At 39.6% G+C, this 13,855-nt stretch overlaps 1 protein-coding gene across 12 annotated transcripts in view; it reads right to left on the reverse strand.

Annotated features, from left to right (window-relative positions):
• The window catches only part of ENOX1 (ecto-NOX disulfide-thiol exchanger 1), a 609,533-nt gene that overhangs the window by 208,502 nt on the left and 387,176 nt on the right, over positions 1-13,855 (reverse strand). For all 12 annotated transcript variants that reach the window (XM_049701217.1, XM_049701216.1, XM_049701215.1 and 9 more), the window contains 2 exons: positions 5,678-5,821; positions 4,703-4,840 (listed from right to left, as the gene is read on the reverse strand). In XM_049701217.1, coding sequence (XP_049557174.1) covers positions 4,703-4,840; positions 5,678-5,821 — 282 coding nt within the window. The remainder of the gene's footprint in view (positions 1-4,702; positions 4,841-5,677; positions 5,822-13,855) is intronic.

Here is a 13,855-nt window from a genome sequence, read left to right on the forward strand (position 1 = left end):
ATATCAGATAAAATAGACTTTAAAATAAATAATGTTACAAGAGACAAGGAAGGACACTACATAAGGATCAAGGGATCAATCCAAGAAGAAGATATAACAATTATAAATATATATGCACCCAACATAGGAGCACATCAATACATCAGGCAACTGCTAACAGCTATAAAAGAGGATATCAACAGTAACACAGTAATAGTGGGGGACTATTACAGCTCACTTACACCAATGAACAGATCATCCAGACAGAAAATTAATAAGGAAACACAAGCTTTAAATGACACAATAGACCAGATAGATTTAATTGATATTTATAGGACATTCCAATCCAAAACAGCAGATTACAGTTTCTTCTCAACTGCACACGGAACATTCTCCAGGATAGATCACATCTTGGGTCACAAATCAAGCCTTGGTAAATTTAAGAAAACTGAAATCACATGAAGCATCTTTTCTGACCACAATGCTATGAGATTAGAAACCAATTACACAGAAAAAAACGTAAAAAACACAAACACATGGAGGCTAAACAATACATTACTAAGTAACCAAGAGATCACTGAAAAAATAAAAGAGAAATCCCAAAATACCTAGAGACAAATGACAATGAAAACACGATGATCCAAACCCTATGGATGTAACAAAAGCAGTTCTAAGAGGGAAGTTTATAGCAATACAATCCTACCTCAAGAAATTAGAAAAATCTCAAATAAGCAATCTAACCTTACACCTAAAGGAACTAGAGAAAGAAGAACAAAGCATAATCCAAACTTATACGGTTAACTAACGTTAAGTGAGAAGGAAAGAAATCATTAAAGATCAGAGCAGAAATAAATGAAATAGAAACAAAGAAAACAATAGCAAATATCAAAAAAACTAAATGTTGGTTCTTTGAGAAGATAAACAAAATTGATAAACCTTTAGCCAGACTCCTCAAGAAAAAGAGGGAGAGGACTCAAATCAATAAAATTAGAAATGAAACAGGAGAAGTTACAACGGACACCACAGAAATACAAAGCATCATTAGAGGCTACTACAAGCAACTCTACATTAGTAAAATGGACAACGTGGAAGAAATGGACAAATTCTTAGAAAGGTATAAATTTCCAAGACTGAACCAGGAAGAAACAGAAAATATGAACAGACCAATCACAAGTAATGAAATTGAAACTGTGATTAAAATTCTTCCAACAAACAGAAGTCTAGGACCAGATGGCTTCACAGGTGAATTCTATCAAACATTTAGAGAAGAGCTAACACCCATCCTTCTCACACTCTTCCAAAAACCTTCACAGGAAGGAACACTCCCAAACTCATTCTACGAGGCCACCATCCCCCTGACACCAAAACCAGACAGAGATACTACAAAAAAAGATGAACACTGATGAATATAGATGCAAAAATCCTCAACAAAATACTAGCAAACAGAATCCAACAACATATTAAAAGCATCATACACCATGATCAAGTGGGATTTATCCCAGGGATGCAAGGATTCTTCAATATACACAAATCAATCAATGTGATACACCATATAAACAAATTGAAGAATAAAAACCAAAAGATCATCTCAATAGATGCAGAAAAAGCTTTTGACAAAATTCAACACCTATTTATGATAAAAACCCTCCAGAAAGTAGGCATAGAGGGAACTTACCTCCACATAATAAAGGCCACATATGACAAACCCACAGCAAACATCATTATCAATGGTGAAAAACTGAAAGCATATCCTCTAAGATCAGGAACAAGGCAAGGTTGCCCACTCACACAACTATTATTCAACATAGTTTTGGAAGTCCTAGCCATGGCAATCAGAGAAGGAAAAGAAATAAAAGGAATACAAATTGGAAAAGAAGAAGTAAAACTGTCACTGTTTGCAAATGACATGATATTATACATAGAGAATCCTAAAGATGCCACCAGAAAACTACTAGAGCTAATCAATGAATTTGGCAAAGCTGCAGGATACAAAAATTAATGCACAGAAATCTCTTGCATTCATACACACTAATAACAAAAGATCAGAAAGAGAAATTAAGGAAACAACCCCATTCACCACTGTGACAAAAAAGAATAAAATACCTAGGAATAAACCTACCTAAGGAGGTAAAAGACCTGCTGTACTCAGAAAACTATAAGACACAGATGAAAGAAATCAAAGATGACACCAACAGATGGAGAGATATACCATGTTCTTGGATTGGAAGAATCAATATTGTGAAAATGACCATACTATCCAAAGTAATCTAAAGATTCAATGCAATCCCTATCAAATTACCAATGGCAGTTTTTACAGAACCAGAACAAAAAAATCTTAAAATTTGTATGTAGACACAAAAGACCCTGAATAGCCAAAGCAATGTTGAGGAATCAGACTCCCTAACTCAGACTATACTACTACAAAGCTACAGTAAACAAGACAATATGGTACTGGCACAAAAAGAGTAATATAGATCAAGGGAACAGGATAGAAAGCCCAGAGATAAACCTATGCACCTGTGGTCAACTAATCTATGACAAAGGAGACAAGGATATACAACGGAGAAAAGACAGCCTCTTCAATAAGTGGTGTGGGAAAACTGGACAGCTATATGTAAAAGAATGAAATTAGGACACTCCCTAACACCATACACAAAAATAAACTCAAAATGGATTAAAGACCTAAATGTAAGACCTGGCACTATAAAACTCTTAGAGGAAAACATAGGAAGAACACTCTTTGACATAAATCACAGCAAGATCTTTTTTTGACCCACCTTCTAGAGTTATGGAAATAAAACCAAAAATAAACAAATGGGGCCTATTGAAACTTAAAAGCTTTTGCACAGCAAAGGAAACTATAAACAAGATGAAAAGACAACCTTTAGAATGGGAGAACATATTTGCAAATGAATCAGTGGACAAAGGATTAATCTCCAAAATATATAAACTGCTCATGCAGCCCAATATTAAAAAAACAATCTAATCCAATAATGGGCAGAAGACCTAAATAGACATTTCTCCACAGAAGACACACAGATGGCCAAAAGGCACATGAAAAACTGCTCATCATCACTAATTATTACCGAAATGCAAATGAAAACTACAATGAGGTATCACCTCACAATGGTCAGAATGGGCATCATCAGAAAATCTGCAAACAACAAATGCTGAAGAGGGTGTGGAGAAAAGGGAACCTTCTTGCACTGTTGGTGGGAATGTAAATTGATACAGCCACTATGGAGAACAGTATGGAGGTTCCTTAAAAAACTAAAAATAGAATTACCATATGACCCAGCAATCCTACTACTGGGCATATACCCTGAGAAAACCATAATTCAAAAAGACACATGCACCCCAATGTTCATTGCAGCACTATTTATAATAGCCAGGTCATGGAAGCAACCTAAGTGTCCCTCAACAGATGAATGGAAAAAGAAGATGTGGCACATATATACAATGGAATATTACTCAGCCATAAAAAGGAATGAAATTGGGTCATTTGTAGAGACATGGATGCACCCAGAGACTGACATACAGAGTGAAGTAAGTCAGAAAGAGAAAAACAAACATTGTATATTAACGCATATATGTGGAATCTAGAAAAATGTTACAGATGAACCCGTTTGCAAGGCAGAAGTAGACACACAGATGTAGAGAACAAATGTATGGACACCAAGCGGGGAAAGCGGCGGGTGGGGGGTGTGTGGGATGAATTGGGAGATTGGGATTGGCATGTATACACTAATATGTATAAAGTAAATAACTAATAAGAACCTGCTGTAAAAAATAAATAAATAAAATAAAATAAAAAATAAGTAAGTAGGGGGAAAAAATGTGTGTTGAATGAGTTAAGTGAATACTGAAGCCCTATGTATCTTTCCAGACAGCTCAAGTCCCACCTTCCCTCAGAGCCCCAGGCATTGATCCTTCTGGAAATTACCGAACCACCTCTTAGCACCTGATTCTACACATTATCTTTATTGCTGTTTTTTGTCGCTGTGTTTTTCAGTTTGGGGAGATATGCTCCCTCAACCCTCGAGGACACTTATATATATATATTTTTTTCTATTTCCCAAAGCACTTGTTACAGGAAACATGGAAAATCTGCAATAAACATGTGTTAAATTAAATGATCAACTCTTTCAAATGACCTTCTACTTTGTGACATCTCCAAACATTTTCTATATTGAATACACGACTGTTATTACTATTTCAAAGTGTGACGGAAAGAAAACAGGGAATGCAGTGTCAGTTGAGTTGGGTTTCTAAGTTCTGCCACTTCAGTGCTGGACAAGTCACCCAAACTCTGGACTCCTCTTTCCCTGTTTTTAACATGGGAACACGAACAAGAGCCACGCCCACCGTAAGTGTATACCTGTCTCAAAGAGACGGCTGTGGAATCAAATGGCGTAACGTCTGTGGAAGAGTTTTGTAAATTGGAAAGCAAATATTAGCTCTTCTATTTACCCATTTAAAATACAAAATTGGTGTTGCAGTGCCACCGGTGAGAGATAACCGCGTGTGGCTTTTTCTGAGATGGCTATTAGGCAGAAGAGCGAGGTGATGAGAAGAATCTCAGGCATACAGCCTGCCTAACCATGCCCCGGTCATCAGTCCCAGACCGGGCTCAACACCTGCGCGTGCAAAGACGGCCAAGGCGCCTGTCGCCCACACCCAGTGGCGTGGTTGCAGGCATCTTCCAACCCAAGAGAAAGCTTACCTGACATGAGCTGCTGTCCAGGCAACCCCACGGGAACCATGCCCAAGTTATTCATAGCGGTGGCCCAGGCAGTGGGGTCCGTCACTGACATGTTCAGCTGGGTCGTGTCGATTGCGAGACTCCCCAAACCATCGGCTGCTGTGATGGGGTAGGGGGGAAGAAACTCTGACTTAGAGTCCACAGGCGATGGTGTCTCTTTGAAAACAAATTGCATTTCTAGAGACGTGAGCCTTCGTTTAAGCACATTCCCAAACCACAAAAAATAACAGCACTGTAACCTACAGCGGTGCTTTCTCCAGACAGAAACATAAAAGAGTTTCCAAATACATTCTGGGAGGAAACTGAAGGACATGCAGTTTATATTATACACAGCATGCCACTAAGGAAGTACCCCTGGAAAAAACTGAAGAATCGCTTCCTTCTCCAGGTGAAACATTAGTTAAGTTCCCTGGTGGAGAGGCAAAGCCAGAGGACTCTCTGGGTAAAACAAGTCAATTGGCTTAGAATAAGCCTGTTTCCAAGAGTAATTCTGAAGCAGACACACCCTCTAACCGTCTAATAAAATCTCTAAAATCAGATGTCAAGCAGTCAAATTGGTCCTGACTGAATTTATCAAGTGTTACCTTGTAACACATTCCGTCCTTTACAAACTATTGACATACGTACATTAAGGAAACGCAGGTGTCTTTCTAAAGTGACTCCCAAAATATTTCTTATAAGCACAGGCTTTCATCGAAACAAAATAAACAAATAAATAATATTGAAGACAAATAGCACAGAGCTTAAAAAAAAAAAAAAAGGTCAGCAAAATAAGTTAAATTTGACTGAATGCTCTTTGAGGTTCACTAGTTCCAGAGCCTGGTTTCTTTGAGGAGCCCAGGCTCCTGGTTCAATACTTATTTTCATGGCTGGGGAGGCTTTCCACTAAGACGCAAAATGCCTTGTTTGTGTTCAGTGCTGGCCACCGACATTTACCTGCAGCCATCATCTGAGGAAGCTGCTGGGGACACTGTGGGATGCTTTCAACGCCGCCTGCATCTACTATTGAATTACGAGCATCCTGAGGGGCGGGAGTGCTTTGATGGCTGAGTGCAGGGTCCCCACGGAGATCATCGGATTCTGCAAAAGGGGAAGAAGAGCAGCGCGGTGAGAAAGTGTCATCGTTAACTGGGGGAGCTCTCATGGGAAAAACTGTGGTCTATTCAAAATCAACAACAACAACAACAACCAAACAAATAAACGACAAAGAACAGCTTTCAGTGGGAGGCACAGAGGCGAAGCTGCATCCTTCTCCGGTCCGGTCTTGGAGACCGGGAGATGTGCGGGTCAACTGTCAAACCACCCGGAGCAGGGCTGGATGAAATAAACAGCCTGTCTGTGGAGCAGCTAGTGCCTGGCCTCCTACTGAAGAGACTTCACAAACTGGACTTATCAGACCCTCATAGCCTGCTCCGCACATGACACATCAATGGAGAGGGCAGACTCGGGGCTAAATGTGATTTTTTTTTAAGTTAAAAAATTAATTGATGTTGTTATTTTCGAAGACGGTCGTCTGTGAAATGTATTCAGAGAGGGAGAAAAAGTTGGGAAGAGGGAGAAAAAAAAGCAAGGAGCTACTCCCCGTGAGATTGGTAAAGAGTGTGCCCAAATTACAATCGTCAGGAAAGGCAAAAGGAAAGAACGGCGTGCTGCCCACCCGTCGAAGAAGACGCAGAGGGTGCTGGGGCAGCAGAGGAAAAGCATTTGTTTTCTTAGTTCTATGACAAGATAAATTTAACTGGCCGCAATTTGTTTGGTCTGAATTTTCCTGAGAATTGCACCGCTTATATAGAAATGTATTTTTAAGACTTTTCAAAGCACCTTTCTGAAAAAGACAAAAAAACAAAACATTACTTAAAGTTACAAAGGGTCCCTCTATGTTGTACCATTTATAAAATGCTATGCCTTCTCTCCATCCTTAAAAATGCAAAGACATAGCATTCCTATGTACCTATTTTAAAAGCACTTTTACCAGTTCAAGACTGGAAGACAAAACACATCACTTGGATGGCTGATCTGGGAAGTTTGAATTTTAAGTAGATTGGTAGAACAACTGAATTCGAAGTACTTATCTTTATTTAGGCACAAATTTAGAAAGTTTTTTCAACTGTCTTTCTGCTAATATATATTTTAGAATTAGTGTTATAGTCTGTCAGTGTATCTAGTGTGACGTTTGGCCCTTTTATGGTATGCTCTTTTATTTCTTTGATTCTTAGGTGCAAGAATTAGTGATCTTTTTGAACACCGTATTCTCAAAAAAACCAAAAAACATACAAAAAAACCCTTACTGCCAGGTGAGTATAAGTTTAATTCAAATGGAAGCTCAGGTTTCAATATCTCAAGGATAGGTGGATATTGAGCAAATCGTTTCTATGGTCTCCACAAATCCCTAGCCCTCAGACACAGGGGAATGAGAGATGGTGGGGAATTATTTCCAATAGTCTATCAGGAAGATAAAACACCTTCATCAAGAAGTAGTGAATGATTTCAACTTTGGGAGCAAAGTGTACTCAGGACAAACGTTTCAAACCTCGCAATTAGACTCTACCACCCAAATAAACTCAGAACGTGTTTATATATTATATGCATCATCTATCCCAGGCAGTGGATGCCATCAGACAAAGAGATTCTCACCATATAAAATACACCCAATAACATCAATACATAGCTAACCAAAATGCCTGCCCTTTAGCTAGCCACAGACCAGCAACAGTTCTGTGGTGAAACCTCAAAGCATTTTCCTCTCTCCACCTCCGGCCATTTCAGAACACCAAAGCAAAGTCAGGCTACAATGTGTTCATGCTTTTGCTCAGATGGCCCAGGAGGAGAGGCGCTTGAGATCACTGCAAGGTCACTATTTGTCTTACTGATCTCCCCAGTGAAGTTCAGTTGGCTGGTTCTTTTTCTAGCTCAAGCTCTCCCCAAACTGGCATTAATGACAACTTTTTTTTTCTGTCCAATGAGTCTGCAGTTCTGGAACACTGTATCAGAGAATATCCCTTTACTTTGTAGGCTTTATGACTTGTGCCTGACTGGCCATGTTTCACTTTGCCTTTACCACTACAGTATTTTAGGGGTGGTGGTAGCTCTCCTTGGCTTTATACCTGTTCCAGTGTTAGTTTTCACTTTAGTGACTGTGGTATTACTAAGGGGAATCGAGTGTCCTGGTGGCCCTTAGCTTCTACCCACGCTTTCCATCTCCATTTTAAGACTGATACTGTTTCACCGGGAATAGTAACAAAACCGCTACTGTTTCATCACAAAAGCAAAAAAGCAAAAAGTATTGCTTCCTTGGCAAGCTGTGGTTTGTAAACCTGAATTTATCCCCTAATGAGAGGGTGACATTCTATGTATGACATCTCTTCAATGTCCCTATCCAACGGTTTGAATGACATACAACTTCATGTGGCTGCCATGTACCTAGAATGGTGACTCTAAAGGAAGTTCTGTCATGTCTTAGGCATTTCCAATAGACTCAAGAATGCCTTGCAATTCTTTTTAAAATAGATTTATTTATTTTTGGCTGCGTTGGGTCTTCGTTGCTGGGTGTGGGCTTCTCCCTAGCTGCGGTGAGCGGGGGCTGCTCTTCGTTGCGGTGCGCAGGCTTCTCACTGCAGTGGCTTCTCTTGTTGCGGAGCACGGGCTCTAGGTGCACAGGCTTCAGTAGCTGTGGCACGCAGGCTCAGTAGTTGTGGCGCACAGGCTTTAGAGCACAGGCTCAGTAGTTGTGGCACACGGGCTTAGCTGCTCCGCGGCATGTGAAATCTTCCCGGATCAGGGCTCGAACCCGTGTCCCCTGCATTGGCAGGCGGATTCTTAACCACTGTGCCACCAGGGAAGCCCAAGGATGCCTTTCAATTCTTCAAAAATTTTAAAGTGATTTGGTTTGGGAGAAAGGTGATATTTTAAATTAATTACTACCTGGTAATTTATGAATAGTTACAAGAGTGATTTTTATACTTTACGAACATCTATTGTCCCTACTGAGTACCTGCCTCTTTAAATGATTCAAGGCCATAATGCCTAATTCATCATTCCAATGAATGTCTCTGCCTTAGTTTTCTTATTTCTAAACTATAGAAAAGATTAATATTCTTAATGTTTATTTACACACAGAGATGTGGGGAGTTAAAAATTACAGCTAATAAAACACTTGGAATATAGTAGGTGCTAATTATTATTATTTTATTTGAAAGTGTAGTGTTTCCATTAAGGTACCCTGGGATCTTTGTGTTCTACTGGATAATTATGTAATTAATTTTAAAACAGTGAGTAACACTTGATATTTCTAAAAGTAAGTGTTGCCCTAGTTTTCTGTGTCACATCTAAATTGTACCAGGATATTTCTTCCTTTTCACCGTTCCTTTATAAAATAATACAATGTAATTTAAAAGATGTATACATTTTTCTCTCTAGGTTTTTCTTTTCCTACCTGTGCAACTGCAAAAGATTCCAAGAGATTCATGATGAACTGTGAAATCGGCAGTTTCTACTTACAGCTTTCAGTGAAGCTTTTGTACAATCAGATGTACAAATGCCAAGGATAACAGTACAGTTCTGTCCAGGTTTCAACTGACATCTAACCTGTTCTTTGTTAAGGTACATTCAAGTACAAAACCTCAGACCCAATTTCATAACTGTTCAACAAGACATATTTATGCTCAGAATTTCATTGAGCTGTATCAATGGGGCAAATAGTTCTTGAAACTCACCAAGCCTAACAAAATATTATTTGGCCTAAAAAAATGACACAGGCTTCTCCTGCTCTAAGAAACACAACTCATTCTACCTGTCTAAGGTCCCAAGGAACACAAGGACGGACACGCGCGCGCGCGCACACACACACACACACACACACACACACACACACACCCCGTGAGTAATAAAATCCATCTGTAACTGTCCACAAAACACAGATTCCTATTAAAAGGGGGCGGAGACGAGTTAAGTCTTGAAAATTTTTCTTTCGTTAATTTAAAAGGATGATTTTGTTTGACTCAAGTCCTTAGGTTTATACCTACTTCAATAGAAGAATAATTATAGTGAGAAAATCTGATTTATTAACGTCTTGTTGAGAGTTCATTCCAAAGGAAACATTTCATATGACATCTGAAACTCTCTTACTTTACAGGAAGTATTCACTAGCATTATTATGTTTTATATTCTAGTAAAAAGAAAAATGCATTCTCATCCAAAGTTCTACTTTCTGCTTCTATTACTAAGAAAATATCTCACTTTGATCTCTATGTAATCAGTAGGATGTTCTCTTGAGGTTATGGAAATGCTCATAGTTTAAAACAATATAGAGTACTGTTAAATAGACATTACTTATGTTTTAACCCTATGATCTTTAAGCAACCATTTAGGAATAAGGGAGACATTTCTGCTTCCTATAATGGTAAATGAAGTAATTCAGCCTAATTCTACCACTGAGGAACAACCCCAGAAGAGCCTAACGTCTTTCATCAGTTTTACAAAAATTCTCACTATTATCTCTTCAAACACAAAAGGATCACAAAGACATGCTTAAATTATGGTAGAGGATTACTAAACAGCCTTCTAAGGAGAATGGGTCCTCTTACACTGATCTAGGAGATGGGTGGAATCTGCAAGTTTCGAGGCAGAGAAGAATTGCTCTGCAAAATGTGGTAAAAAAAGGGGCTTCCCTGGTGGCGCAGTGGTTAAGAATCCGCCTGTCAATGCAGGGGACACGGGTTCGAGCCCTGGTCCGGGAAGATCCCACATGCCGCAGAGCAACTAAGCCTGTGTGCCACAACTACTGCGCCTGCACTCTAGAGCCCGTGCGCCACAACTACTGAGCCCACGCACCACAACTACTGAAGCCCGCACGCCACAACTACTGAAGCCCACGCGCCTAGAGCCCGTGCTCCACAACAAGAGAAGCCACCACCGCAGTGAGAAGCCCGCACACTGCAACGAAGAGTAGCCCCCACTCGCCGCAATTAGAGAAAGCCCGCGCACAGCAACAAAGACCTAATGCAGCCAAAAATAAATAATTTATTTAAAAAAAAATGTGGCTAAAAAAAAAAAGAAAAAAAAGGACACCAAGGCTAAGTGCTTTGACGGGAAAGAAAGAAGGGATCTTTGGTAGCCACTCATGAGAAAAGGGGACTTCAGAGAAGAGAAATGACTAAAGCGGACTTTGAGGTGCTTCACTGGGAAATATACAATGTAAACCTTTCCCCTGGGCCCTCTACAGAAATGTCAGCAAAGTCTATGTTGCTGCTTACTTCTCAGATGGGAGTAGTTTTTGGATGGTGGGTACCCTTTAGAGGAGAGAGCTTGAACAGGGTTATAAGGAGGCAGCTGATAGCAGAGACTACCTAAGGTACTACGTGATAACGCATGATGAAGTTTTCACGTCTGCTAAATATACAGGATGTTGGTTATTAATGATTGATGTCTCCTGATTAGTGTGAAATAAAAGGATTAAGATTTTGAAGAAGAGATTTAAATTATATTAAAGTTTATGAGGAATTAGATATTGTGGGAGAATTTCTGATGAAGAAAATTGCAAGGTAGGAATATTATATCAAATAAAGCTAGAAAGATCCTACTTGGAAATGGACAGAAAAGTCACCTCTTGGAAACAGTATGGGCAGAGGATGGAACTGGGTTAAGATGGATTCAGGCAGTGATGGACCCTGCAGTACTTTCTATCAAAGCCATGAAATCAAAAGGTCTTCTTTAATACCTGACCTATGACCTTCTTTAATATCTTATTCACATGTTTATAAAACCACTGAACTCTTTTCAGAGGGGTCATGATGTGACACACCTCACAGCACAGTGCACCTGAGGAGAAAAATGCCATTCCTGTTCTAAGTAGTTTTTAGTTTGCCCTTTGAGGCAAGAAGACAAAGGAGGTATGTATTCCCTCCTCTGTGTTCCCACAGTGCTCTGAACCGTTCTCTATACCAGCACTTGTAACTTCATATCCTAATTAGTTGTTTATGTCTATGTCCCTAATAAACAACATGCTTAGAATGATCATGGAAACTGGCCAGTTTTGCACCCCTGCAGGGAGCAAGCATAGTACCTAGAATATGCCAGATGCTCAGTATACATATAAAATTATAATGTATTTATAAATTTAAAATGTATTTAAATCATCATATAAATTACATATATACAATTTTATATACACACACACACACACGCACACACACACACACGCACGCACACACGCACGCACACACACACGTATGTTTTTCAAATAAATTCAGGCATAGAAGGAAGGAAAGAAAGTAAAAAGGAAAATAAGAAAGGGAAAGAAGGAAGTAATAATGGAACAAAAAGACAAAATTCAGTTCCAGGGTCCAGTCTCAAAGGTTGGAGGTCTGAAAGCTAAAGAACACAAAAGGGAAAATTGCTGCTGGAAACTAGAACACAGACAAGTATCAAAGACAACTTTTTAAAAATGTTAGAATTTTCCAGATAAGCTCTTGGTGTGCTTAACAAGTCCTTCTCCAAGATCTAAGATTCCACACCTCCCTGGTAACCAATGTAAGGTCATAAGCAGGTTACAGCGATGTTCTCCTTTTGTGAGACTTCTTCCCAGCTGCTCCTTGGAGAAGCTGAAATCTATAAATAACGGCATCGCCTGGTCCATTAAGTGCTGCATTAGTGTAACAAAGGCATATACCTATAGTGCTAAAGAAGTGAAATCAGGGGAAGAAAGGAACAGTTTCAATGTGGCATGCACCACAGAGGATAAAAAGCAGGTCTGGCCATTTCTCAAACACAAAATGCCATTAAGGGTCTGTGATTACATCCTCCATTTTTCTACTTTGTCTAGTAGCCAATTTTAAACTACAGATCGTCATCCTTCCAGCTTAGGGAGGAAATGGTTACTGAATGGATGATAAAGTTTTACCCATGACATATCTGTCTTCGAAGAACTCAGTGTTGAAAGAGAAAAGGAGAGAATGAATATGAGAGAAACAGAAGGCCTCCCTCTGTAATGATGCATTCAAACAAAATAACCAACTTTGCCAAAGGGATAACTCAACCAGCACGGCAGGACAGCAGATAAAGCCAATTGTCTGTTTTTTTTTGTTGTTGTTGTTGTTGCAGTACGCCAGCCTCTCACTGTTGTGGCCTCTCCCGTTGCGGAGCACAGGCTCCCGACGCGCAGGCTCAGTGGCCATGGCTCACGGGCCCAGCCTCTCCGCGGCATGAACCCGTGTCCCCTGCATCGGCAGGCGGACTCTCAACCACTGCGCCACCAGGGAAGCCCGCCAATTATCTTTTGATACAAAGAAAAATACTATTCGGCATTACATACGTAAGTGTAGAGAAATGACAGAGGTAAAATTATTTTGTTTTCAGGAACTCTTTGCTATTTTAAAAAAATTATACTTTATATTTCTAAATTGAAGAATATAATAAAAGAGAAAGCTTGAGACCATAGGAGTAAAGTACTTCTCTTTCCATTAAAAACAGAAAAGAAAAGAAAATAGGACTGGAAGCTACTCTGATAAAAATATGTCATTTCAAAGTCTTTGTAGAGACACCTTCCATACTTAGTATATTTCAGATTTTCTGAGAAGGGCAATATTATACTTGAAGACTGTTTATGAAACATGACATGGGTCAACTAATTCCCCTCATTAATGGATACCTATCAATCAGGACAAACACACCCAAGCTCACAGAACATGGAGATTCCAACCTGAGAGTTCATCACTTCTAACTTCTCCCAGATACAAAAGTCCCCAAAATGTTTCTGACAGGCAACTGTTTCAAAATAGCCTTAACAGTTCAAGAAGTCTCCCTGCAGCAAAGTCCTTATCTAGAAAACAAGATAGCTGAGCTCCGTCTTTCAATCCTACTTCTACAGTCACGTGTAGGCCTTGGGGCTCTTCCAGACCCTGAATAGGGACACTGAGGCATAACCGCCAAATAAGTAAGTCACAGACAAGTTTATTAAAATACATAAGGACGTATCAGAGAATCCTTGCTTCCACTCAAACGACGAGTTTTTTCCTGCTGGCACCCTCTCTGTTCTCTTCCCTTCCCATTCAAAAAGTTCTACAGAATAGACAACGGAAACAGAAAGGGTGCCTACAAAAAAGCTTCACTTGAAATGGT

This window comes from Orcinus orca, chromosome 18 (genome assembly GCF_937001465.1).
Source record: "Orcinus orca chromosome 18, mOrcOrc1.1, whole genome shotgun sequence".
NCBI lineage: Eukaryota > Metazoa > Chordata > Mammalia > Artiodactyla > Delphinidae > Orcinus > Orcinus orca.